Consider the following 27,311-nt stretch of genomic DNA (forward strand, 5'->3'; position numbering starts at 1 on the left):
TAAACCAAATGAGGTGTTCTTTGCTCTTGGTCCGTCCAGAATGGTACTGCCTTAATAGCATCCACTCATCCACCCATTCTCCAGTATTGATCAACAGGCTATTCCCTGCCAGGGGCTTCTCTGGCTTCCGGAGACAGCAGAGACTATGACAGGCAAGGTTTCCACATTCATGGAAGCCACATGCTAATGAGAAAAACATTACTAAACAAACCAGCCGATGAATATATACTATGTCTTGCAATGGGAACTGCTTACAAAGAAGAAACGTGTATGAACTGATGGAGGGTGATGGAGGGTCCATTTTAGATGGGGTGGCCTTACCGAAGATGAGACACCGAAGAAGAGATCTGAATGAAATGAGGGGTGAGCCTCTGCTGAGCGAAGATGAGTGATGGGTTACTATTCTTCCCAAAGGCAGAACCAACAATGAAGGGACGGACTTCAGGCTGGCTCAGTCTCTGTGACCTCTGAGTGGGGGAGGGGCTTATTGGTGCAGAGGAAGGGGCGGGTCTTCCCAGCATCTCTTGGTCTGCCCCACCCTGGGCTCATGAATTTGTGTCTGAAGTTTGCCCAGTGTCCCCTCGGGCTGAAGATAGTGCAGCCGGGGGATGGTGGGGAGTCAGCTGGGGAAGTCAAAGTCAGCGGGCCAGAAAGGAGACACAGCACATGAAGTCGCATGCCTGCTGCCTCCTGGACTTCTTCATCTGCTCAGGAGAGGGGAAGGCATCATTTCCCAGAACTGCTTGATCAGAACCAATTATCCCTGGAGCCATGAGTTTGAGCAGTGGGGTTTTGTCACCTGGCGCTGGGAAATGGGTCAGCAGCCAGGACAGACTGTGCCGCCTTGCCAAGTGGGCAGCCTTGCCAACGTGCGTGTCAGGACACAACTTCAGTACCAGGACACTTTCCCAATTGAACACACCTACACTCAGCACCTTTTTGCAGAAAGGAATTGCAAACACGATCTCCCAGACAGAAGGGCGATCTGGCCCAACTTCTTATCCTCCCCAAAAGCATGCCCTTCACCATGCCCATGGCAACTCGGAGTCCATGACCTTCTCTGTCTCTGCACCTGATAGCCCTGGAAGCCTCCCTGTAACCACCCTCTTTGCACACAGGACATGCAGCTCTTCATGGCACTCCTGCCTGCCTGCCCAAACTTCCCGAAAGTCCACAAGCATCCTCAGTTGAGAAGCTCTGGGTTCATGGGGTCTGCTGCTCCCACAGAGGATGGGAGACCAGGGATGCTTGGCTGGTTTATCTAAGTCCTAACCATTGGTTCAGGGCAGAGCCAGGCCCATGTCCGTCTGAGCAGTCTCACTCCTGCCTTTCTCTAGTCTGCCTTTTGCCTTCCCCTTCACTGGATTTGGTCTCCATTGCAGCTTCTTCAGGGGTGGCTGAAGTTCCACCCTCAACCTATTTTCTCTTGACCATAGCTGCCTTGCTCCATGGAAAACTTGACAGATTTGATTTGAATCTCTAGCCCGTGAAAGGCCAGAGCTTTGCCATGATTTCTGTGAATCCCCAGGGCTTTGATTGTTAGGGTCTCTCCTCTTGGGGCCTCTGCTCCAAGCACATAGACACTGTTGGACTCAGTGTGGGCCTGACATGAGAGGCTCCTTTGCTGGCTTACACACAGACACATGTATACACACACACACACACACACACACACACACACACACACACACACAGAGTCACGTCATGAGCATGTGCACTTTTAGTAGTTTTCCCAAAGCCTGGGGAGTCATGAGGAAGGGCTCATAGCTGGCAGAGCCTTCCTCACCTCTCTGTGTCCATCCTTCCTCCTCTCTCCCTGTTTCTCTAGCCCGCTCTCACCCTGGCAAACACTTCCTGCTCCTCTTCTCCCACAGACAAAGCACTTAGCCAACATGTAGAGTCTCATAATCAGAGTATTTGCCAAGCAGACCCATTGCTCCCCTTGGTAAATAAACAGGTCTCTCTACCTCCTAACCCAGCAATGGCCTCTCCCTATGTCTCTCCCCAATGCTTTTGCATTTCAAGGGCAAATTTCCACCTGTTCCTCGGCACATCCACCTGGACATTCCACAGAGAATCCAGGACTCAACCCACTGTTCTTCTCCCCAGAATCCCTCCTCCTCCTCATCCTGCTATGTGCCCTCCATGGCCCCCGATGTCATTGGTCTCCAATTCACCCACATTAGGGGGCAGTGTAGGGTTGGGAATGGACTTGCAGGTCAGCCAACTCGACTTTGACTCTTGAATCATCTACTGCCTCTGCTTGTAGCCTGTCAGGCTCCGCTGTCCCTGGGATTCTCCAGGCAAGAATACTGCAGTGGGTAGCCATTCCCTTCTCCAGGGAATCTTCCTGACCCAGGGCTCAAACTCGGGTCTCTTGCATTGCAGGTAGATTCTTTACCATCTGAGCCCCCAGGGAAGCCCACGGCTTATGCAACCTTGGGCAAATTATCAGCCTCTCTGAGCCTCAGATTCTTCTCCTGTATGTTGAGGATATAAACACCTCCTTGGCAGAGATGTCTTAAGTAAAGCAAACTTAGACAACGTGCCTAACACAAATAGGCATTGCTGTTGTTATCAATCAGTGACTTTGCTTCTTTTATTTCCTGCATGCAAAATGTCCCTCTTCTTGTATCTGTCTGCTCAGATCCTACCCATTCATCATGGACCAGTGACAGCAACCAGGGGAAAGCTTACAAGTTAGAAGAAATCACTCCCTCTTCTGTGTATTTATGGCCCTCTGTGTTATTAACTCCTGTTAAGCCATGAATTTAGAAGAAGAAATCACTGCTAATGGTCTCTTGGGTCTAAAACAACCTGAAGAGCTCTGTAAAGGCTTTTCACCAAGTTTCTCTCCCCCAAATGCTTTTCTTTTCAGTGGCAATTGTACGATTTCCTGCATTTCTTTAGTTATTTATCTGCTGCTTAAGGGCCAGCTGTTTGACTGCAGGGCTTAAGCCTCAGGAATCTTTGTAACCTCAGTCCTTCAGTTGCCACATTCAAGGACCTCAATAGATAAATATTGGAAGTGCTCAACAAATGCTTGTTGAATCAAGCAATGAACTATGAATGCATGAGATTCAATGAGCAGTGGTTATCAGCCCCTCTTAAGCAGTACATTTCTCAGAAGAAATCACTGCTAATGTTCTCTTGGGTTCAGAAAGACCTGGAGACCTTCTGTAACAGCTTTCACCAAGTCGCTCTCAGTTCATGTCAGCTGGCAAAACCAGAACATCTTTTTCACCATTTATAGCAGACCCGAAGAATCACAGCTCTGCTGTCTCTTCATCAAAGGCCTGGCTCCTCAGCAGACAGGAGTGGGCTTAGCTGACAGTCTCCAGCTGCCAGCTTCTTCTAGATCCTTCTCAGCTTGCAAGCCAAGGTCACTCTTGTCTCAGGGAAACCCTGCCCTGTGGCTGAGCAAGGCGGTGGTACAGGGCTGGCCATTCCTGCTGGAAGCTGGGCCGCTTTACCAGGCATCAAGGTTGGCTGAACGCAGTGGGGTCTGACGTCTCCCCTGCCCCCATCTGCTTCTCCCTGTTTTCTTTGACAGCTGTTCCCAATAAAGCCTTTTGCAATTTTCAACTCTAGCTCAGCCTCTGCTTCTTCTAAATCCCAAATAGCACACCACTGCAGACTAGTGTCCCAAAAGAGCCTAGAAAGAGCCAGAAGGAAGACTGACCTCATTTTCCAGGAGAGATACACATTTATGGCAGGAGAGAAAAAACAGAATATTGAGCCGATCCGACAGCACCAATTTTGGCCATAGTCTGACCATCAGAGTCTTTCCCAGTGGCCTGCCCAGATACCACAAAGGATACCAAGGGAATCTTCGGTTTTTAATGGGGAAATCCAACTACAATTACATTGTCCAAAATATAGTGAAATCGATCAGAGAGAATGCTATTCTCACAGCAAATTTTTTTATTTCCCAAACGAGTTTAAAAACAAGACATTATTGATGGATTCCATTATTTCTCTCAAAGGATAAAAGATAAAAATAAATAGCACTGTCTGGACTATACACTCCAGGGAACTGCCTCGGCTTGTACTGGTGTGGAGAGGAATGTGGAGGGTGACTGGAAGGAGGGTTTTCCAGCTGGTCCTTTTTTGGTCTGGAGGCTCCAGGATTATTCATGGTCTACAAAAGTGACTCTGCCTTCTCTTCTCTCTGCCCTAGTCACCCTTCAGCAGCTCTCTATTGGCTCCTGGGGACTTTTGCCTGAAGCTGGGCCTCATGTGCATCAAGTAGAAATTTGATGAGACAGAGAGAGAGAGAGTCTTCATTCTGCCACTCACTCTTTTCACTCAGCTGGTGCCTCCTGGGATATTTGGACAGGTTCATCTTGTAGGTCACATATGCCTGAAAATCATTGAGACCCACCCCTTGAGGGTTTGAGGAATGGTCATATTTGACATTGCTTTCAGACAACAGTCCAGCATAGAGCTGTGCCTTCATTGTCAGACCCTTCGATAGTTTCCATATCTTGGCTACTATGAATAATACTGCAATGAACGTGGGAGAGCAGGCATCTCTTCAGGATCCCGAATTCATTTTTTGGGGATATATACCCAAGAGTGGGACTGCTAGATCATACAGTAGTTCTCTTTTAAGTTTTCAAGAAACTTCCACATCATTTTCTATAACACCTGCACCAGTTTTCTTTTTCTATGTCAATATAATATTCTATTGTAGATGGATAGATACCACAGCTTCTTTATCCATTTATCCACTGATAGACATTTAATTTGTTTCTATATCTTGACTATGGGAAATAATGCTGTAATGATCATAGGAGTGCAGATATTTCTTCAAGACAGCGATTTCATTTCTTTTGGATAAATACCCAGAAGTGGAATTGGTAGATTATATGGTAGTTTTAATTTTAACTTTTTGAGGAACTTTCACATTGGGCTGGCTGCATCAAATTAAATTCCCATCAATAATGCATGAATGGCTGAGGAGATATGCTTTCAGATAACTTATGGCAAGATGGAGGAAGAAATGGCAGGGCTTCTGCTTTTTAGAACACTGTGAAAGGCATTGGCTTTTTCCTCAGTTTATCTCTAACCCTCTCCCCAATACCCTCCAGCAGGACTGAGATGGGATAGGACAACTCTGTCCACTGTACTCCTTGACATCCTATAATTGACTGCCTGATCCTGGTCAGGACACTTAACTTGTCAGGCCTCAGTTTCTTCCTCTGAAAATCCCTTCTGTTCGTGAGGCTGCACTTGAGATCATGAGGGGCGAAAGGCTTTGCAAACTGCAAAATTGCTGTGTGAATGTCAGGTCTTATCACTACACCTTTAAGAGGTACTTGACTTCTTCCACTGGGGAAGGTAAATATCCCCACACAGGGATGCTTGGAGATAGTAACATTTTCACAACTTTTTTTCAGCAGAGGGCAAACCTTTGTCTGACATGAGCTAAGACAGCATGTAGAGGACAAACTCGGGATTTACAACTGCCCTCTTCCCGAAATGACCGCTCCTGTGGGTCAGCATTCAGGCCAGTGGACACACCTCCTTGCCCTCCCTTAAATGATGGATCATCCGCTCTCCTACCGAACTAACAGCCTTCAGGAGCCACATAAATTTTAAGCTCCAATGTCATCCTAACGGTCAAGAACAAGGAGTCATGAGGTTTGTTTAAGGGATGAAAATTTATCCCAGTGCAGTGGTGGGTCTGTTCTTGCCCTAGTATAATGGGAGTGTGTGTGTTGGGGGAGGGGAGCAGTGTGCCAGAGTCAGCATCTCCCTCTCTGGCCAAGCTCCTAAGGTTCTGCCTAGTTACCTGGGGGCTGCCAATCCAGGCACGTAGGACGTCCTTCTGGACCGACTGCATGGACAGGGCCAGCCAAGGGCAGCGACCACATCTGGACCGCATAGCTGGACCACAGCTATGGACTGTGCCTCGTCCACCATTACAGTCCCAGAGTCCGGCACAGTTTCTTCTTAATAAATATTTATTGGATAATTAAACTAATCTTTCTAGCTTTCAGATAAATGTACAGATCCTGTCTCTTGGGCTATGGAAAGAAAGTGGTGGGGAAGAACTAAAACCCTTCTGAGTACTAGTAGGCTTATTTGACATAGAAAAGTCTTGTTTCCTTGGGTATGTTTTAAGCTCTCTGAGGAGCATATATTTAAATCTATATCTATCCATATTTATGTCAATTTTTATCCATATCCATATTTATATCCACTATGATTTGTGGCTTTCAATAAACAGATAGAGGCCAATTAGCTAACCATGTAATTATCTAACTTCAAATATGAAGAACTTCCATATTCTTCAACTGGGTTTCATCCTTCAAGCAATCCAGGGTGATGTGCATTGTCCTCTCCCATCTGCAGAAGAAGAAATCAAAGTCCTTTGAAGACAAGACCTGCTGAATCTGGCATTTATATCAAGTGCCCTGACAACACATTCCATGATGTTCCCACTCCATCAGTGGGTCCTTCCTAGTACCAGATTCTGAGGAGCTCAGAAGGGTGGGCTTGAGGGAGGACTCTGAAGATAAGTTTTAGACACTCTTCTTCAGAGCAACTCTTCCTATAAGACATGGGTGGGTTGCAGAGGGGCTTCCCAGGTGGCACTAGTGGTAAAGAACCCACCTGGCAATGGAGGAGACCCAGGTTCAATCCCTGGGTCAGAAAGATCCCCTGGAGGAGGGCATGGCAAACCACGCCAGTACTCTTGCCTGAGGAATCCCATGGACAGAGGAGCCTGGCAGGTGACAGTCCATGGGTTTGCAAAGATTTGGAGCAAATCTTTGTGCTGAGCAACCGAGCACACATGTAGGCTGCAGATGGGAGCCTCATAGCTGGGCCTGTAGGCAGCAGTGATTTCAGGGAGTCTGTCTGAAGTTCCTCTCATGGTGTTGAACTTACTCCTGAAAGCTACATTCAAACACAAACAAAACATTCTGGGAAGGGCAGTCCAGAGAAGTAACAGTCATTGAGAAGAAATGCGGATGCATTTTAGATACTTCCCTCAGGATATATTTTGATGTGGGCTGTGGTGGGTTGAGCAGAGGGCATAATGTCACAGAATAACTCAGATGGTAGAGAATAAAAAAAAATGTAAGCCCCATATATCTTTAGTCTTAATATTTTTTAGTCTTATTTAAAATTGAGGCCAGAGGATGCATACTTCAACAGCAAGAAACTTGAGAGAGTCTATGTCCTTTGAGAATGCAAAGCATTGCATTAGCCATGGTTTATGGATTAGAGAAGAACTAGAGAATATTTAGAGACCCCTGATTATACACTGAAGTTAAATCTGTACTCATTTTTCAATTTGTTCTCCTGAAGTAGACTTTCTAAGTCTGTTTGCTAAGAAGACTGAAGCAATTTCCCATAAAATTATTATATTGATTTGTTAAGTTTGAGATTGTGAAAGTTGGTATGGAAAACTGTCTTTGTCTTACAAGATTGACTTTACACACAGAGCCACTCTCTGTGACTCACAAATGTACTTCTAGTCAACTTACTGCAACGAAAAGTTGGGCACATTCTCCTAGAACTAGAAATATAGGTAAAGGCATTCTGATGTAAATAGATTGATGTATTCATCGGGTTCTCCAGAAAAATAGAATTGATAAGCCAGATGTGAGAGGATTTAATACAGGAATTGACTGGTGCAGTTATGGAGGCTGAGAAGTCCCATGAGCTGCTGTCTGTAAACTGGAGACCCAGAAACACTGACAGTGTACTTTAATCCAAAAGCCTGAGAATTGGCAAGGGGTTGGATGTAAAGGGCATGGACACAGTGGTATAAGTCTTGCTTAGTTTGAAACCTGAGAACAGATGTACCAATGTCTGGGAGCAGAAGACAGATGTCTTAGTTCAAGCAGAGACAGCAAATTCACCCTCCATTTGCCTTTTTGTTCTATTCAGGCCCTCAATAGGTTAGATGATGTCCACCTGTGTAGGTGAGGCTGGGGAGGTTGATCTTTCTTTGTCTACCAATTCAAAAGTTCACGTCTTCCTGAAATCTCCTCACAGACACACCCCAAAATCATGTTTTACCAGCTACCTGGGCATCCCATGGCCCAGTCAAGCTGATACATAGAATTAACCATCACAAGTGACTCTTGTAAAATAAAGTGATTGTAAACTAATGTGATTCTGATTAACTTCTTTTTTAAAAAGTGCAAAATTTCAGAATAAGTAGTAGAAAACAGATGACAAAGACTAAAACATAATAATGACATAGAAAACAAAGATAAAATAGAAAAAAATTTTTTTTGGTTCCTTGAGAAAACTAATAAACAAAATTCTGACAGTATTGATTAAGAGAAAAAGAAAAACGACCAAAAAAGTACAGAATTTAAAATTTTCCCTGACAAAGTGGAGGGAAATGATATCACAAATTTGGGGAAAGAGCTTTGAGAGGCAAAACTTACTGAGTTTTACCTGCTTCTCAGTTTCATCTTGAAGTTGCTATGTATTGTCCCTGATGTCTGGATGGATTAGTGATGCCTGGATGGACTAATGCTATCTGAATGAGTTTGCGATATCTGGATGGGCCAGGTAGGATTCATCTGGTTGCAATAAACCAAAACCCATTCTCTGGCTAGTTACAAAGAAAGGGAATTTATTGTCTCACAAAACTGAAGAGTTAAATGGGTGACTTAATCTGAGGCTCAAACAACAAACCATCAAATTCCTCTCCTAGAGGGGTACCTTTACAATAACCTGTGTGGGTTCTCCAGCTCACACACCCCAACTCCTTGGTGAGTGGAAGGTAAGACTTCTTCCCCATATAGTAACCATTTAAGTCCTGTCAAGCAGTTTTGTTAGCCCTGATTGCTCCTGTTGGATGGTGCATTCACCACAAAACCAGTCACTGTGGCAAGGAGAGTGGAATGTTCTCTAATGCTCTAGTCTAGAGCCATGTGCAGTGGAAAATGAGAGTATTCATCAAATGAACCACATAGAATTGAATTGAATTAGATTGAATGTTGGGAAGGAATCATTCCCTCTGAAGCAAAATTGTGTCCTGTTGTCATGAGAAGGGATTGTTGATGACTGGTGACAGATATTCCACAGGTGTCCATTACCCTGGTGGTGGGGAGGAGGTGGCAAAGATCATCAGATACCATGGCCAGCATCATGAGGGCCTTTCAGCTGATTTAGGAAACTGCATGAAATACCCACAGGCAGCTCTTCAAGAATACAATTGAATTCAAGAGGCCAGTTTGGGGCATATTCAGAATGAATTCCAGACTTGTGACACCCACTGAGTTGATGAAGAAAGGAAACGATGGGAAGCCAGAAACATTTGACCAGCAGCCAACCACAAGAGTGGCATATTAGGGTGATATGGTCAAAGAGGGATTGGCAAACTCTTTGATTTGAAAAAAAAGAGACAAGACTGTTTTGATTTTTTTTCCCCCAGAGAATCCAATTTGTAGCCATTCAAACCAAGTGCCTTTGAGGTTTGGATGAATAATTTTTCTTTGGTTATTACAGTAAGCATCAGAGCCAGTTAGATGCTAGTGAAGACTTTCTAAAGCTTGTAAGTCTGGTGAGAACATCAGTAAGGTGGCAAGGTGGGAACGGGGGTGGAGGTGGGGGGTGAGGGGGTGAGCCTGGGAGGGATGGAGGGTGGGGGGGGAAGGAACGGAGGTGCAATGGGGTTTAGTTGGAAAGTGGGGGAGGCGTATGAGAAGCATGGTAAGGTCTTTGAGATTCTTACACGATTTACAGATTGGTTTAGAATTTGAAGATTATGTTTGCTTTAAAAATAGATCCCAAACTGCAGTATTCTTAAATTATCACTCTTCTGCAAGATTTCTGTGATTCCCTGCTGATTAGACCTCATAGATATTTTCTCTTTATTGTCTGTATGTACAAAATATCATCCATTCATTCCCTCATTCATTCTTTCAATCAACTAACATTACTCTGAGGGCTCCCTGAAGGAGCATCAAGGTTTCAGACAGGTTTGAGGATCCACCCCCACCACCTCCTCCTTACTATATCCACTGGCCATCTAGCTGCCAACTCAGCATTAGCATGTGGATGGCTCATGGGCATTTCAGGGTCAACATTGCCAATCCAAAACCCTTGATACCTCTCTCCCAGCCAAACTCTCTCCTCTTCTAAACTTTCTCATCTCAAGAAATGGTCCCTCCATAAACCCACTGGCTCCAGCCAAAAATGTCAAGAACTGGCATTCTTGACATTTCCTTTGACTTCATACCTAAATCCAACCCAGTACCCAATAGGCTCTGAATCAATATTGACCTAATGGCAGGTGGTTGAGTGAGAGGTGAATGAATGAATAACGCTTTGATCTGCCTACACATGCCACTTCAGCCTGTGTCATTTCATCCCCCATAGAAATGCATGCTCCTGACGAGCTAGAGCTTGAGTAAGTGTATGTCTGAACAAAAATTTTTACAGTTTGAAAAACTCTTGCTATTTCCTGGAAACAGATTGTGTTTCTCTGATTGTCTATTAAGGTTTTCTTTTTTTTAACCACTGAAGATCTTGGAATCAAACCAAAGTAATCTGCATTTCCATTTTTATATCTTAATTTATAAACTGCACCTTATAATTTACAAGCACTCACTTAGTGTCTCTAGCAGAACTGAAACAAATACCAAGCCTGCCAGCTATGCCACCCAAGTCTTCTCTCTGCACCGTTCCTATCAGGATCTTTCTAGTTTTCCAGGTTGGAGGAAATGGGTTGGAGATAGACCTAGCTTGGAGAGGGAAAGGATAGGAATAATGATGATGAAAGTGAAAGTGTTAGTCACTCAGTCATGTCTGACTCTTTTCGACCCCATGGACTGTAGCCCACCAGGCTCCTCTGTTCATGGAATTCTTCAGGCAAGAATACTGGAGTGGGTAGCCATTTCCATCTCCAGAGGATCTTCCCAACTCAGGGATTGAACCCAGGTCTCCTGTATTACAGGTGAATTCTTTAGCATCTGAACCACCAGGGAAGCCCAATAATGATGATATGTCACATTTATTTAGGGGATAAAGAGGAAGGTTTCATTATACCCATTTTATAGATGAGAAAATATAGGCTGGAGATGGGAGTGACATGACCAAGATTTGTTTATCAGTGATGAGCCAGGCCTCATCTGCACCTCTGGAATTCCTCATGCCAAGAGTCTTTCCAGGACACTAGACCAGGGTGTTTGCACTCCACACTTGTGGTATTTGGGCTGGATCATGCTTTGCTGTGCACTGATGTTTTACAGCATCCCTGGCCTCTACCTGTTAGGTGCCAGTAGCATCCACCCCACTGCAAAACCCAGCTATCTCCAGACTTTGCCAAGCGTCACCCCTGATTGAGAAATAATGTGTCTTGTCCTTGAGTAAAGCAGAGGCACAAAGGTTAGGAAAATTCATCTCCCTTCACAGCCTCTCACACCCCACCCACTGCCCATTCCCTTCAATCCCAGGGTTTATTTGAGAATTGTCCTGCCCACAATATCACACAGACATCTGAACAAATACTTAGTACCTCTTATGTGGCATTGGGTCCATTATAGTCTTGATCACATTTAGTTTCCAAAGGTACACACAACTATCCCATTTTACAGATGAGGAAACTAAGGCATCGAGTTTGCCTTAATGTGGGCCATAACTTGCCACTATTACATAGTAAGTGGCAGGCTGGGTTGCAAACCCACAGCTATCTAGCTCTGGGGACAGAGAGCCTACCTTCCCTACCCTACTTCCTTGCTCCATTTCACAGCTGAGAACATTTTCCTGGGTCAGCAAAAAGGTACTGTGTTTGAGAATCCCCACCTCCTCCTCTCTATAAAGCAGTAGCCTGTCTCTCTCAAGGGAGACATCTTTCAGGATGTGCAGGACACATATCCATGGCTGTGGGTCCATGTGCCTATCACCCTCTCCAGACCATGGTCTGCATCCACACTGCCAGCACTGGGCCTTGCCGAGTAAGGTATGTAGGCAATGCATGTCAACACAGTGGTGAGGAGGACTTCTCTCGTGGTCCCACGGTTAAGACTCTGTGGTTCCACTGCAGGTGGCACAGGTTTGATCCCCAGTCAGGGAAGTTTTGCATCCCCTGCAGAGCAGCCGGAACAAAATAAGAACACGGCAGTGAGGGTTACACACAGCAGCCAGTTCTGGAGTAGGATCCTCCTGGCTATGTACTGTGTGACCCTGGGCAAGAGAAACACATCTCTGAGCTAAGTTTTCCCATCTATAAAATGTGAAGACCCATTTCCCAGGGCAGATGTGAATGAAGTGATGATAAATGTAGATTGGTTCCCATGGATGCTTGGTGCTGGCTAAATGATGACCTGCAATGAATGTCAACGCCCTCCATGAAGTTACCTGCAACAAACTGACTTACGATTCCTGAACCCCTTATGGTCAATCTGTGACCCCCATATAGCCATATGGAGTTACTTTTTCGGGGCTATCTGCCCAGCAAGACTTCAAGTTCCCTGAGGATACAGCGTGATCCTTTGCCCACCCTCTGCCCCCGTGGCTGGCCATATCTGCTTAAAATGATTGCTGAAGCAGCCATAGTACTGATTCCTACAGTCATAATCATTTGCATCCGGTACTGCTTCTTCAGTAGTATCTTAACATATGAAATGATTTCCTTGGTTAGTAGCCTGATGATGGGCCCTTGATTCTGCACTCTGAGTAGTCCTGGCTTTTTGCCATTTTGATTCTGCGTTGACCATCTTCTTTGATTTCTCCAGCTCACACTATCTTGTGGTGAGATTCAAGCTCAGCACATCAAAGGTGGGGTGAGAAGAGGGGCTCAGCAGGGCCTGGTTACCCACATCCCCCATCCAGGCTCTAGCCCCCATTTCTGCCCAACCATTTACTCCTTGACCACCGGACAGTTACTGACGTTTTCTGTGCCTCAGTTTCCTCACGGGTAGATTAGGGCATGCCTCAAAGAGTTAGAACATTGAATGTACAGAGCCTAGAATGTATCACCGTGGGTCTCTATTAACTATCGCCCCTAGTGCTTTAATTCGGGCGGGTGGGGTGGCTAGTGATGCGCTGAGAGAGGAGAACTTGGATAGGCTTTGGAGCTCAGTGGCCAGCAGTAGGCAGGCCCCCGGAGCAGCAGGGGCGCGCAGGGCTGTAGCGGCTTTTCTTGCCTACATGCTTTCAGGAGAGAAAGGCGGCTAGCTTCTGTAAGCCTCTGGTGCTGAGAGCAGGGAGCCGACCCCACAGCCCCACCGCAAAAGACAAGCAAGCCCATCCCCGCTGAACTCAAATGACAGCATTCACATCCTTCAAATGTTAATAAAGGCAGGTCAAAATCCTGTACTCTTCAAAGACCCAGGACAAAGTCTCCCTTCCCAGTGATCAAGCCATTGCCCCGAGCCCTACTTTTCCTTCTTCCTCACGTTTTGGTCTGGCTCAAAGGAGCCCAGGGTCTCCCCCCAAATCATTTGGAGCCAGTGGAGGGACTGCGGGCATCTGATCCCCCATCGCTCAGCCAGGTCCCCGGGGTGGGGGCGGGGGTCTCCGTCCAGGCCGGCCCCTCCCCCAAGGTCACCTAACTTTTTCCTCTCTCCGCGGCTCCTGGGAAGGGTCCGGGAGGGGCCGGCGGGGCGCGGCGGGGGCGGTGTGAGGCCCCCTCCCCGCGGGCGGGCGCCCGCCCCGCATTATTCATTGGCCAGAGCGGGCTGCGGGCGCGGGTGCTGATGTCAGGCGGGCGCGGGTGCGGCGGGCGCAGCGGCGGCGGCCGCCCAGCAGCCCGGGCGCGGGTGGGGGGGCTCCGAGTGGGGGTGGCGGCCAGCATGCTGCTCGGCTGCGGCTCGGCCTCCCACACCCGCGGCGCCCTTGTCCTCGCCAGTAGCGGCGGCGGAGTCGCGAGCAGCGCCCGCGTCTGCAGCGGCGCAGGGTCCGAGCGCGCGGCGCGGCGGCGGCGGGGGTCGTGGCCGGGGCGGGGACCGGGGACCCGGGCATGGCGCTGCGGAGGGGCGGCGGGGCGCCGGGGCTGCTGCTGCTGCTGCTGGGCACCGCGTGCCTGACACCGCCGAGCGCGCAGGTGAGGCGGCTGGTGCGCTGCCCCGCCACTTGCAGCTGTACCAAGGAGTCCATCATCTGCGTGGGCTCCTCCTGGGTGCCCAGGATCGTGCCGGGCGACATCAGCTCCTTGTGAGTGAGTGGGACCCCGCCAGCCCCCTGCCCCGTCCTGCCCCACCCTGCTGCCCGGGAGTTGCCTCTGGCGCCGGGACAGCGCGACCCTGACTCCCCTGCTTCCCGGCCCCCTTTCTTTGCGTTTGGGTTGGGGCGCGCCGTGGGACGTGGGTGGAGCCTCGGGGCCCGGGGAGGATGAGGGGAACCCGAGACTCGGAGTCTGGGAAGCCGGACAAGTCCCTGTGGCAGTGCTTTCTCAAAGTCTGGCCCGCGGGCCACCTGCATCAGATCCACCTTGGAGAGTTTGTGCCAAGGCAGATTCCGGGGCCCGCGCCGAATGATGCAGGGTCTGGGGAGTGGAGCCTCGGAGTCTGCATTTGGCCGTCCCCAGGTGACACTGGCATGCATTAAAGTTTGAGAGGAGGATGTGTGCTGGAGTGGAGACGTGTGGGGGTTGGGTGGGGGCGTGTATATGCAGCCCAGCGGGACTGGAGCCATTGCGCAAGGATGAGGCCTCATTGTCCCACCCGAGAGGTCTGGGGCTGTGGTTTCCACGGTGGCCTCCTCTGGACCTGTTCACACTGCAGGTTGGACAGAACCTGGGAAAGGGCATGTCACCTCTGCAAGTGGTGGTGCTGCTCCATGTGGCCTGGAAGAGGGAAGCACAGGGGACTTGGTGGAGCACTAGAGAGGGTGGGCATTCAGCTCAGTGGGCAAGTGCTGGGAGTCAGCCTGACTTCTTGCCCTGCGTTTACAAGGCCTTCTTGCCCACTTCCCCACCACGCATTACCCTGGCTGCCTATTCAGTGCTGGAGGAGCGGATAGGAAAGGGCTTCCCTTACTGACTCAGCTGCTTGAGAATGCTTTCAACCTGGCCTTACACAGCCACTCGGGCCACATGACCAGCTCTCATCATGGCTGTGGAAGGGGCTCTTGGGCTGTATCTTCACTGCTGGGAACTGTTTCCTGCTGAGATGACTCCTTTGTTCTGGGCCAAGGGGCTGGAGTGATACCTATTCTGTAGGGCACGGATTCCCCCTGAAAGTGGGGAGGGGGAAGTTGCTCACACTTTCTCTTGTCTCCACTTCCCTGCCTCCATCCCAAGCAAGGTACTGGGGTCCAGACCCAGGAGTGAAGGGCTTCATATTTGCATTTATAGAAATCAGGAGAGTCTGGCCAGGCCAGAACAGAGGGCCCGTTTGACACCTAATATTGCTAAGTCAGATGACATGGAGAATTCCAGAAATGAGAATTCCCCTGGTTAAATCCCTTATACCACCAACTGCTTAACACAATGGCATGCTAACTGAAATAATTCTGAAATGATGTATTGAGATCCTACTGGGGCCAGAAAGGATGAGGGACCTGGTGGCTAAAATAGTCAAGGTTCTTGCTCTGGTTGACCGTTAAATCTGACAGATGGCATTGCCTCCCACTGCACATTCAAGTTCAGGTGTCTCTGAGATTTTCCCCAAGGCTTTTACGGTGCGTTTAATCAGAAGTGCTCTGAGTGACTTTCAGAGCTGTGCTCCCAAGGGGAATGCTTAATCCTATCCTGGAGTTTCGTGGGCCAACATTAATGCTGTGTCTACACAAACAGAATCATGGGCAGAGGTAAAGCAATTATCCATTTTCAGCTAAGGCCTCCTGTAGTTAAGAAAAGGAAGCAAGGGGATTGATTTAAACCGGCTGAGATAATGTCTATGGAAGGAGCTAGACTGATGGTAAAGGTTTCCATTATTCAGCGCAGTTTTCTTATTGATCCAGTTCATTGGAAAATGGCTGGACTTGTCTTGTTTCTTACCCCAAGAAGTCCTGCTTGAAGCCTCGCTCCTGAGTGGAGGAGTTTGGACAAGGCCACTCGCCCATCCTGCCTGGTACTTCCTGAAAGCAACATAGTCTCCATATTGTTCCTCTCTTGCCTATAGGAGCCTGGTAAATGGAACCTTCTCAGAAATCAAGGACCGGATGTTTTCCCATCTGCCTTCTCTGCAGTTGCTGTGAGTGTGGGAAGTCCTCTCTGGAATTGCGGGTCCTGGGGCTGTGGTCTTGGGAAGAGCCATCTCTGCCTCCTGGGTATCTGTCCTTCCCAAGATACCCGTGCTCCACCAGTAAACCAAGGCAGGCTCTTTAGTGTTGACTTGGTCCATCGTGTCCCCACCGAGCTGAGTTCCCAGTGCTCAGCTCCCTTTCCTTCTCTGGCATGTGTTTTCCTCAAGGACTTTATTGTAGACGCCATCGCCCACAGCCAGCAACAATGGGGGAGATTAATTACATTAAATTATGGCCTGAATTTTGCCCAAATGAACCATTTCCCAAACACCTCCCTTTAAAAGAGAGCCTGCATTTTAAACTCTTAATGTTATTATGGTCATAGGAATATTTCTAGTATGTAAATTAGACTGAGTATGTAAACTGTTGGGCAGCATGCTATGCATTTATGGGCAAATTTTTATTTAATGATATCAGTATTTTCCTTTTCCCATTTGACAGATGGGAAAACTGAGGCTCAGAGAAGTTAAGTAACTTGCCCAAAATCACAGCCAGAACTCTGACCCAGGGCCCAAAGCCCACACTCGTAACTCCTCTTCATCCCAGGTGCTTCTGCCAAGAATTTGTGTCCTGTGCCTTGTAGCCTTGGTCAGTTAATATTTCCTGATAAAAAGCAATGTCCAAAATGCAGTTTTCAAAAGCAAATCAGTGACAGGCAAGGTCATGAGTACTTAGCTCACTCTTTTTTTGTATTAGTTTCTTAAACTTGAATGAGATCAGAATGAAAACTATCAACATACTTGATGCAAACAGAAAGATATGAAGATAGAGCATATAGTAGACTCATCCCAAATCAACTTCATTTTGACCTTTTTGTTTTTGAAATGTTATGTACCTACTTACAGCATTATCCTTACCACTTTAAAATCTGTAATTTCTGAGAAATTATAGTTCTATTAAAATATTCTTTCCATATGATACAAATGCAGAATAGTCATCAGTGGTGACGGTAGAGACTATAAACTTTCACCAAAGGCTTAAGTGGCAACGCAAACAACTATGTGGTGAACAAGAATCTTCTGAAGTTTTCTTAAACTTTTTTGTTATTTCCCATGGGCAGCTGTAGTATGCTAGGAAGGTTTTTTGTTTTGTTTCATTTTGTTTGGTCTCAACTGTGTGACTTTTAGGAATTCACTTCACTTCTCTGAATTCAAGTTTCTCCAAGAGTCAGATTACTTCTTTATAGATGTGTGCATCATAAAGCACTCACTGGCTGTTTAGTTGTGCTGAACATTGGAAAGCTATGAGACAACAGCTCTTAGGTCATATTTACTGAGACCCACAGGGAAGAAAGGTGGGATAATAAGGGTGACCAGAAAATCTGGCCAAAGGGAATCTACTTGCCATTATCCATCAGTGTCTGTGAGTCAGGCTGTGCATGGAATGGGCCAGTTTTAGACTGAGAAGAGCCCATGTTTGCCCACAGATCAGAACATAACCAAAGAAGCAGAAACGGCTTCACCATGTAACTCAACTTTTGCGCTTATTCGCTGGAATCTGTTGATATCTGTCTCTTGTTTTCAGATTGCTGAATTCTAACTCATTCACAGTCATCCGGGATGATGCTTTTGCTGGACTCTTTCATCTTGAATACCTGTAAGTTTTGTGCTTTGTCTATGTGCTGAGTAATTGGTATGTCAGTGGAATGGCTGTATTGCTTTCCAAGCTGGAACAGCATCTCTTAGAGAGCTTGGGGGTGGGGGAGAAAATGCAGAAAACCCCATTCTCTTTTCAGCGCTGACCTTTTATAGTTTACTTGTGTATGAACTTGCTGGGACAGGAGGAGGTTGGGGAAAAAGAGGGGGAAAGGAAACAAAGAAGGAAAGATATTCATTCATTCTCTGCTGACATTTAATTTGTCATGTCGTAAGCACAATTGGAAATTGCATTGGGTATTTTTACCTCTGAAAACTAGGCGTGGATTTGCTGATCAGCCAGAAATAAAGCTGAAGGATTCTGAGGGTTACATATTTGTGAGAAAGTCTCCATATTTGGGGCTACAACTTCATGTTTTTAATTCAACCGTCCTATATCCCATTTGCAGTATCCCCGGTGAGCTGCTGCTGGGAGTCTAATTTTATTTTTTCTCCTTTAAAACAAAGGTTATTTTTCCCTTTTCAGATGTGCAGATGTCCCCTCAGCAGCAATGAGCTCTGCCCTCACTCTGATTTCTGCCTTTTCACACTCTCATAGTCTTTTTCCCCCTTAAGTTCTCCCAGCCTAGTCTTTTGTCACTTTGTAATGATATTAATCCAGCTATCAGGTGGGATTTCCTCACTTAGCATTCAGAGGGATTTTTAAAACCTTGTCTCTGCCTTCTTATCTGAGATATTTGAATTCTAAGCACATCCTGTGTCTAGGAAAGCTCTCTGCTGATTTTCTGTCCTCAGGAAAGATGTCTCTGGAGGAATTCTTTCTCCAGACGACACATAATACAGGTACTGTCATAATACCTGATAGTCTAGGTAACCTGGGAAGAGCGGTCAGGCTGAAGTGCTAAGTTTAACTAGGTTCTACAGAAGCACATAAACAGTCAATGGAGGTGCTGAGTAAAGAGCAGTCTGTTCTCTCTTTCCAGTAGTGCATCTTTCTGTCAAAGTTATTGAGGAGGAAGTTTGCTTCTCAGTTTATACTGACGTTTATTACTGAAGAGACCTCTGGTTTTTTGTTTTTTTTTAAAAGACCAGATCATTCTCAGTGTACGAATCAAGAACTGTTTCACTAACTAATGACATCACAGTGCATAGCCTCTCCCTTGGACCATCTCATCAGAGACCCTCTTATACTTGAAGAAATGTGAGGCTGTAAACTGAAATTTAGTTCTCTGTGGCCCTCAGGAATAGTCCCAGTGCATTCACTTCATGTGTTTCCCACAGAGACTTTAAAGCACGGCCAGAGTTTTTATTGTGAAATCCTATGTGCAAGCCCTAAGACATTTAAGTACTGAGAAAGAAGTTTGGTCTGTGCTCACCTTCTTTATACTTTCTATTTCCAGTGACCTAGAGATCTAGAGAGTATCTCTGTCTTGTTGCCCATGTGTTCAGAGGTGACGCCGTGCAGGGCGTGATGAACTCAAGCTTGTTGGAGTGAGTGAGTGAATGAAAGTCTCTCAGTGATGTCCGACTCTTTGCAACCCCATGGACTACAGTCTATGGAATTCTCTAGGCCAGAATACTGGAGTGGCTAGCCTTTTCCTTCTCCAGGGAATCTTCCCTACCCAGGGATTGAACCCAGGTCTCCTGCATTGCGGGCAGATTCTTTACCAGCTGAGCCACAAGGGAAGCCCAAGCTTGTTGGAAGCCAGGTTTAACTGAATTATCCCTGGGCAAAGACTTCAATGTGTGCATAAGCATTCAGTCGCTTCAGTTGTGTCTGACTCTGTGCAACCATATGGACTGTAGCCCATGAGGCTCTTCTGTCCATGGGATTCTCCAGGCGAGAATACTGGAGTGGGCTGCCGTGTCCTCCTCCAGGGGATCCTCCAGACCCAGGGACTGAACCCGCGTCTCCTGTGTCTCCTACCATCGGCAGTCAGGTTCTTTACCCATTCAGCCATCTGGGAAGTTCAAAGGCTTCAATGTGGTGGTGTAAAACAGAGGGCTCCGTTCAAGGGACAATGGTATAAAGAAAAATATTAATAGCCAGGTGCTGTGAAATGTAAGAAGGTTGGAGGGGGAAAGAGGTCTGGAAGCGTTCCAGTCTTGTGGAATTTGAGAATATCTTGTCGTTGTCTTGGAGAAGGAAATGGTAATACACTCCAGTACTCTTGCCTGGAAAATCTCACGGTCAGAGGAGCCTGCTAGACTATAGCCCATGGGCTCGCAAAGAGTCAGACACGACTGAGTGACTTCACTTTCCTTTCCTTTCCTTTCCTTTGCCTTCATCTAGGGCTTTCTTCTTTCTCCCCCAAGATGTTTCTACCCATGCTGCCAACTCTGACTTTGAAGACTTCCATGCTGCTTCTGGAAGGAATGCAAAAAAGCATATCTGTGTGCATGCGCTCTTGCACACACACCCGGTTCCCACTTGGAATCTGGTGTAGCTGGCCAAGACTTTGGACATGAATTTTTGAAATTCATAAATGCTTTTAGATTCCATTCTGAAAGCATCCCAGTATCTTTTTTTGAGGTATTAAGCACAGAAAATTCAGTTTAATTATATGAATTTTCTTCTTAGGTTCATTGAAGGGAACAAAATAGAAACAATTTCAAGAAACGCCTTCCGTGGCCTCCGTGACCTGACTCACCTGTAAGTCCTGTGAAAAGTGTTGTAACTTCTTTAATGTGTTGAGTGAGGGTCACTTCCTGGTGCTTCTCTCCTTTTATAAAATTTTTATTTTATATGGGGGTCTAGTTGATTTACAGTGTCGTGTTACTTTCAGGTGTACAACAAAACGATTCAGTTATACATACACATATCTGTTTTTTTCAGATTCTTTCCCCATGTAGGCTGTTACAGGGTACTGAGTGGAATTCCCAGTGCCTCTCTCTTTCTTGACTGTTTTGTCCACACTGATAATAGCCACTGAAGGAAATTCATTTCTAGGTTGCCCGAAAGGTTTCTATATTGTCAGTCAGGCACCATCCCATCATAAGCACTCACGCACTTGGCTTTCTTATCTTCTCCATCTTCCTGAATCACCATTGTGGTTCATGACTGCCTGTGAAATCAGGGGGTGATGGGATTGATGGAGGAGATGGAAAGGAAAGAAACATGCATTGTGTACCGACTTTGTGCTTAGTAAGCTTTTATCTTTCTCCTTAATCTGGGAGTCCCCATTGTACAGATTTGGGAACTGAGGCTTACTTAACTCATTGAATGCTGAATGGAAGATAAACATTTGTTGAAGCAGAATAGAGACATTTTTGTGGTTCCTTTAATTTGAATGCAAATAGCTTTTTCTTTTATGTTGGATTTATCTGTGGCTTAAGCTAAGCTCTCTGGGTTCTTTAATAGCTTTCTGGAGAAAAAAATTAAACAAATTGATTTGAATTGGCGTATCAAATGAAACAAGCACCACACACTTAGCAAATTTAGAAAACTGGAGAAATAGTGGCTGAGCTTATGAAAATGTGAACATCGTCTTTGTCTTGGTAGGAGCAATTTAACAGCCAGGAACCAGTCATATTTGCATACTAGAAACTGTGTGTGTGAGTAGGATAACATACCCCATTTCCATAGTGAGCTTGTCTATGGTCAAAAAAATAAACTGGGGAAATTGAAGGGCTTTGAGCAGGAGTATTACACAAGGGTGTCAATACCTCTTGTACGTGAACTCTAACTGATACAGCATCTAAAGGGATCATCTTTTACATCAGACCCTGATAGAGGCAAAGATATCTGTCAGTAGGATCAGCGAGCACTCGATTCTGGAGTCCTACTAATCAAAGTCTTGCCTGAGTCACAGTTTGTAGAGGAAGGAGATGAGGGAGCGGGAATGGGAGGTCCAAACAGCACAGCCGATCCTGGACAGCATCAAACTCTTATTGGCATTATTTCTCTGTGATTTCTTTCCTTCCTATAAAAGTCTTGATTGTTTTTTCAGATTCAGCCTAGATGCCCAATCCCCACATTCTTGTAGAGGCTAAGACAGTGGGCTTTGAGTCACATAGACTTAGGTGCAAGTCTCAAGGCTGCCATTTGTTAATATTATTTAACCTTTTTTGAGCCTCACTTTCCTCATCTTTGAAAATGGGGATGATTATACTGAACTCATAAAATAGCTGCACATGGTGGGTTAATGCTTGTTTGCAAAGCATCCGGCCCATTATCCATGGTAAATGCCCAAGATCTGGTTGGCGTTATTATCATCTTCCTCCTCCACAGCAGAACATCATCACTCCGTCCATCCACCCGTGAAGAAGTCTAAGTTTTCTCCAATGGCTGCTGAGTAGCCTTGGCAGTTTGGGTGGCTAGACAGGGTCTTTGGTAAGACAGCTGTGGATGTCTGGAGAGGAACAGCTGTGGCCAGACAAATCCACTTCCCGAAAGTCAGGAATGAGGGGCTTTGTTTCTGAGCAAAGGCTCTGGGCAGATTCTGCACCTAAAGCAAAGCCAGTGTGACTGGTTGACGTTGCCCAGATGTCAGCTTTCATTGAACCAATTGGCTGTGGGTCCCTGATCTGAAACAGGTGTGAGTATGCAGGTATTGTGCATATATATTTGCGTATTTTTGTGTATGTGGGCTCTTGGTCCATGCACTTCTACTCATGGGTGTACATAACTGTGTGTGTGCTTGCGCATTTGCACATAGAACCATGTGCTGTGTTACCCATATGTGTGCAAGAGGCACCTCCTTGTCTGTGTGACACACAGGGGCACACACAGAGGGAACAAAGGAGTCTTTTGTTTGGGTCGAGAGTGCATCTGATGTGTTAGAGGAGATGTACGTTCATCTGGCATGTGTTACCATCCTCCAGTCAAGCCTACGGAGCACCCCATCCCCAGCTCTCCAGCCTTATTTCCCTGAACATGCCCACAATACTGGGCTCTCCTGAGCACACCCAATTCACCCCATAACCAGCCTTTCCCTTACATCATTTCCCTTGCCCAGAAGATGGTTTCTTCTGCCCACAGTCTTCTGGGACCTGCCTTTTCCTCCACAGTCCAGATTAAGTTCTATCTTTTCCCTGGAGCCAGTCCTGATCCCCCCCTCCTCCCTTCTTGTAGCCTGCTCCGCTGACTCCACACAACCAGTTCTTGGCAATAGACACTGGCCATATTGGTTGATGCCATTTCACGGATGCTAGTTTCATCTCTGAGCTGGGTTGAAAGCTCCCTGAGGGCAGGGTTCCTACAGCTCTTCCATTTGCTCCACTCCTTCCCGGCATCTCACATGGGGCCAAACCAGCAGGGCGTTCTTTCTGACTCACTGGCAGACCAATGAGTTACTAAGCTGAGTGTTCCATATGTGCTCCAGTGCAGTGCAAGTCTTATGACTTTTAAAGTTGACTCCTCTAAGGCTGGAGATGTATGTAGTAATAAAAAACATTTACTATGCTGTTCAGGGTTTCCCAGGTGGTGTAGTGATAAAGAATCCACCTACCAATGCAGGGGATGTGAGTTAGATCCCTGGGTTGGGAAGATTCCCTGGAGTAGGAAATGGCAACCCACTCCAGTATTCTTGCCTGGAAAATTTCATGGACAGAGGAGCCTGGTGGGCTACAGTCCATGGGGTTACAAAGAGTCAAACATGACTGAGCATGCATGCAGCATGAGCATGAAGCAGCAAAACACTGTCTAAGGAATGAACTGATCCCCAGCCCACCCCATCCTCTTTTTCTTGTGTGTGTGTGAACTGGTAAGCAAAGAGAATACATCAGCTCATTAAACTTCACTTCTGTGCTTAAGGAAGTGACTATCTGAAATTTGCTTAAGTACCTGCTTTTTATCTTTTGTGAGCTTTTCTAACACCTGCAGACTCACGTTCATACACAAAAGAACATAGATCAGGTTTCAAAGCATTGAAGGAACAGTGCCAATCTGTAACTAAAATCTGGGACATTTGTTTTTCCAGCGGTCCCACAAAGCCCAAGGGACCAGTTACTGTTAAGTAGTTTTAGAAATGAAGTAAGTGCCATGACAAAATGAAGTGGAAAGTGGGATGTTTTGCACTGAGTCTGGGGGTGTGGGGAGGTGGTGGTGGATAGTCCATCTAAATAATTCAGCTTTCTGAAATCTTAATTGAACATTTAGAACAATTGCTTTTATTTTGGCCTTGATGACTCCATATATGCTTATCAATTCAATCTAGTGCATTTCAATTCACTAAAAATATTTAGCTAAACTAATGCTGCTGCTGCTAAGTCACGTCAGTCGTGTCCGACTATGTGTGACCCCATAGACAGCAGCCCACCAGACTCCCCTGTCCCTGGGATTCTCCAGGCAAGAACACTGGAGTGGGTTGCCATTTCCTTCTCCAATGCAGGAAACTAGTAACCTTTAATTAGCTAAAAAATTGTGCTTCACTTAAAAAAAAAAGTGACTAGCAACCAGAAAAAAATAAAAACAACTATCTCCTTTTTAAATTTCAAAAAGCTGCTTCTGGAGAATGTTCAGTCTGATTATATCTGAAGTCTATAATCTACAGTCTGTAGTTACAATTCCAATTTATCGTCTGTTCAACCTATTTCCAACATCTTTAAAAAATATACAAATAAATCATTTAGGAAAGAAATGTAAAATGATACGTGAAATTGTATTTCAATACATTTGTGGTTACCTGGATAAGAAAGGACATAATTCAGAAACTATAGGTCTCCCTGTATTCTGTTGATATCATGCAGTAAGAATGTTTGGATTAAAAATGGGCACAAAGCTTTCTATTCTAGCTGACTCTAAGGAAGAACACTGTCTGATTCCTACTTCTTGGATGGGTCATTAGGATACTATAAAAGACTGATTTCATATATATTTTTAAAGGGGGTGGTGCTCAATTCCCTATGTGTTGATTATCATTTATGTGTTTTCTGTTTGTACTCAAGTGTATAGAAGAAAACAAAAGTAAGCATGAGTGTTTTGGCTGACTCACTCAGGGCACGAGGGCTGGGGGAAATCAGACTTGATGTATGTCGTTTCAACACCTAGCATCTTTCTACGTCAGCGGCCCAGCACCGTGGACATTCATCTTCAGCAGGATGATGACAGGGCACTGCATAATCCTGAATCATCAGAGAAAGAGCTGATAATATTTGTTCAAGTCTACTTCCTGAAGATGGGGGCTATATTATAGAGAGACATTATAGAAAGTTCTTCAACTCGAAGAGCAAAAGTGAAGAATGGTTTCTAGTTAACCTTCATTAATGAGAAAATGAGATTGATCTCAATCAGTCATTCCCTAAACTCTGTGGTTCACTGAGATTTTGTATTATCATTAGGGTTAGAGCTGAGATTCTTTATGTAAAAGAGTATTTACTGAGTCCTTTTTTTTTAGTCACAAGTAATAAAATTCACTTGGATGCCCTACTAGGGAACTTCTTGGGATAAGACTGAACATCTGTTGTTGTTTTTTTTTAATCATTCTCATTTGGTGTTTAAACCATTCATTGAGAAAGACTTACTGAGTTCCCACCATGTGCCACTGTGCTAGATGCAAGGGATACAGATATGGACAGACAAAAACCTCTGTCCTCATGTAGCTTATGTTTAGGGAGAATACATAGTCAGTAAACAAATAGATAATATATAGTGTTTGCTAAGTGATTGTTGTGCGATGATGATCAACAGAGCATGGAAGGGACTAGTGTAGGGATCAGGGAAGGTGGTGAAAGTGGAGGACGGACCTCAAGAGGGTGCTGGCTGAACCGTGTGAATAACTAGGGGAAGAGCATCAGGCAGATGAACACCAGGTTCAGAGAACTTGAGCTGGGAGCATGCCTAGCCTGTGTGAGGAATAGCAAAGCAACGAGTGTGGGTGATCTGAGTCGTTAGAGATTCAGTCCCACGGGTAGGTGGGAATGGAGGTAACTAGACATGGGGGGTGCCGTCTAAAAGACTTTGGCTTTTATTCTGAGAAACGTGAGATGCCAACATGTATATCATGTATATCACAAAACATGAAGTTTAATGTATATATCAAGAGCTTAATAAATGCTTGTTTTCAAAACAAAACAAAAAACTTATATTGTGTAGTTCAGCATCTCTAATGTTATCTTTTTATAACTAAACTAAAATTCTTTATCTCAGTATCAGTGACCAAAGTCAGACATTGAACTGCATTGAGCTCTGTTTTAAATCACTTGCATTATTTAAGGGACTTCAGAGTGACTGGGCATAAAGATAATAAACACATTAAATCGTGACTTTCTTGTTCTAGTTCTCTGGCCAACAACCACATAAAAGCACTCCCAAGGGATGTCTTCAGTGATTTAGACTCTTTGATTGAACTGTAAGTAATGAAAATTAAGTTTATGTGTGCTTGTCTTGAAATCCAGTCTTCCCCATACTGCATTTTGTTGTTGTAGTAGCTAAAAATCCATGACAAAGCAGTGAACACTGGGAAATAGCATATAGATTGTATTGTGTTTGATTTTGCCATGTTAACTGTGCTTAGTAGAATTAGGCCAGTGGTAATTCGCCATGCTGGGTGAGAGGGTCCCCCTTTCTCCCCATGAGCGATGGCATATCCATCTGCTTCATCTTCTTGTGTTTTGTCATTCCTTATTGGACCAAGTTTAATGAGATCTTAAAGTTTCAATTGCATTTGTCAGAACTGTCTTCCTTTAGTGTCTTGTTTTTGTGTGTAAGGACCTATGCTGGGTGCTGTTCTTCTTTCACCCCTCCCCCATTTCCAGCATGGTGTGGTGACATTTTCAAGAGGATTTGCAGAAATGGTGGTGTGTCAACTCTGAGAACCCTCTGTGTGCCCTGTGGTTAAAATCAAGGACACTGAAGAGTGTTCCATGAAGTCAATGAGAAGTAAAGGACATTGGATGCATTAAATAGAAAAAATTTTTTAAATTCCACTTTTTGTTATTTGTTGAATATGCCAGAATATTAAGAATTCTGGAGTTTCGTATTACTGCTGAAACATTTCTGACATGCCTGTTTCTCTGTGTCTGTGTTTGTTTTGTTTTTTTAGAGATTTGAGGGGCAATAAGTTTGAATGTGACTGCAAAGCCAAGTGGTTGTATCTGTGGTTGAAGATGACGAATTCCACTGTTTCTGATGTCCTGTGTATCGGTCCGCCAGAATATCAGGAAAAGAAGCTGAATGACGTGACCAGCTTTGACTATGAATGCACAACTACAGGTATTCAGAACCTCTATCATCAAAGTCTGATATTTAGAATAATCCTTTTTTAAAAAAATACTATCAACAGGGAGTTGGAAAATGTCGGGATAAAAGTTTTCTATCAAAATTATTTTAGGGGAAATTTAAGCGTTAAAAAAGAAATGAATTGACGTGGCAGGAAAAATATCTCAGCAGTCTGGAAAGATTTTTATTAACTGCACTGACTTTAATTTTGATTCTTTACAACTTCAAATTTCTCTAAAGCTTTAAGGCAGGAACTGGTGAGTTTGGCATGAGGACATTTTCAAATCAGGCTAGGTTTCACATAAAGCCAATGCAGAGATACCTAAATCACTGTTCTCTTGTTTGAATAATATGAAATTTATTGGACACTTAACTAATAAATACCAGAC

The 27,311-nt window shown here is 45.3% G+C and overlaps 1 protein-coding gene across 2 annotated transcripts in view; it reads left to right on the forward strand.

Moving 5' to 3' along the window:
• Positions 1-13,653: 13,653 nt before the first annotated feature.
• Positions 13,654-27,311, forward strand: part of LGI2 (leucine rich repeat LGI family member 2) — a 34,044-nt gene continuing 20,386 nt past the window's right edge. Inside the window, exons 1-6 of one of the 2 annotated variants that reach the window (XM_020897591.2) lie at positions 13,654-14,133; positions 16,044-16,115; positions 17,692-17,763; positions 20,344-20,415; positions 25,982-26,053; positions 26,747-26,916. In XM_020897591.2, the coding sequence (XP_020753250.1) occupies positions 13,940-14,133; positions 16,044-16,115; positions 17,692-17,763; positions 20,344-20,415; positions 25,982-26,053; positions 26,747-26,916 (652 nt within the window). In that variant the 5' untranslated portion in view covers positions 13,654-13,939. Of the gene's footprint in view, positions 14,134-14,418; positions 14,507-16,043; positions 16,116-17,691; positions 17,764-20,343; positions 20,416-25,981; positions 26,054-26,746; positions 26,917-27,311 lie in introns of those variants that run through there. The other variant, XM_070452079.1, reaches the window with a different exon arrangement.

Source organism: Odocoileus virginianus, chromosome 21 (genome assembly GCF_023699985.2).
Source record: "Odocoileus virginianus isolate 20LAN1187 ecotype Illinois chromosome 21, Ovbor_1.2, whole genome shotgun sequence".
NCBI classification, from domain to species: Eukaryota; Metazoa; Chordata; class Mammalia; order Artiodactyla; family Cervidae; genus Odocoileus; species Odocoileus virginianus.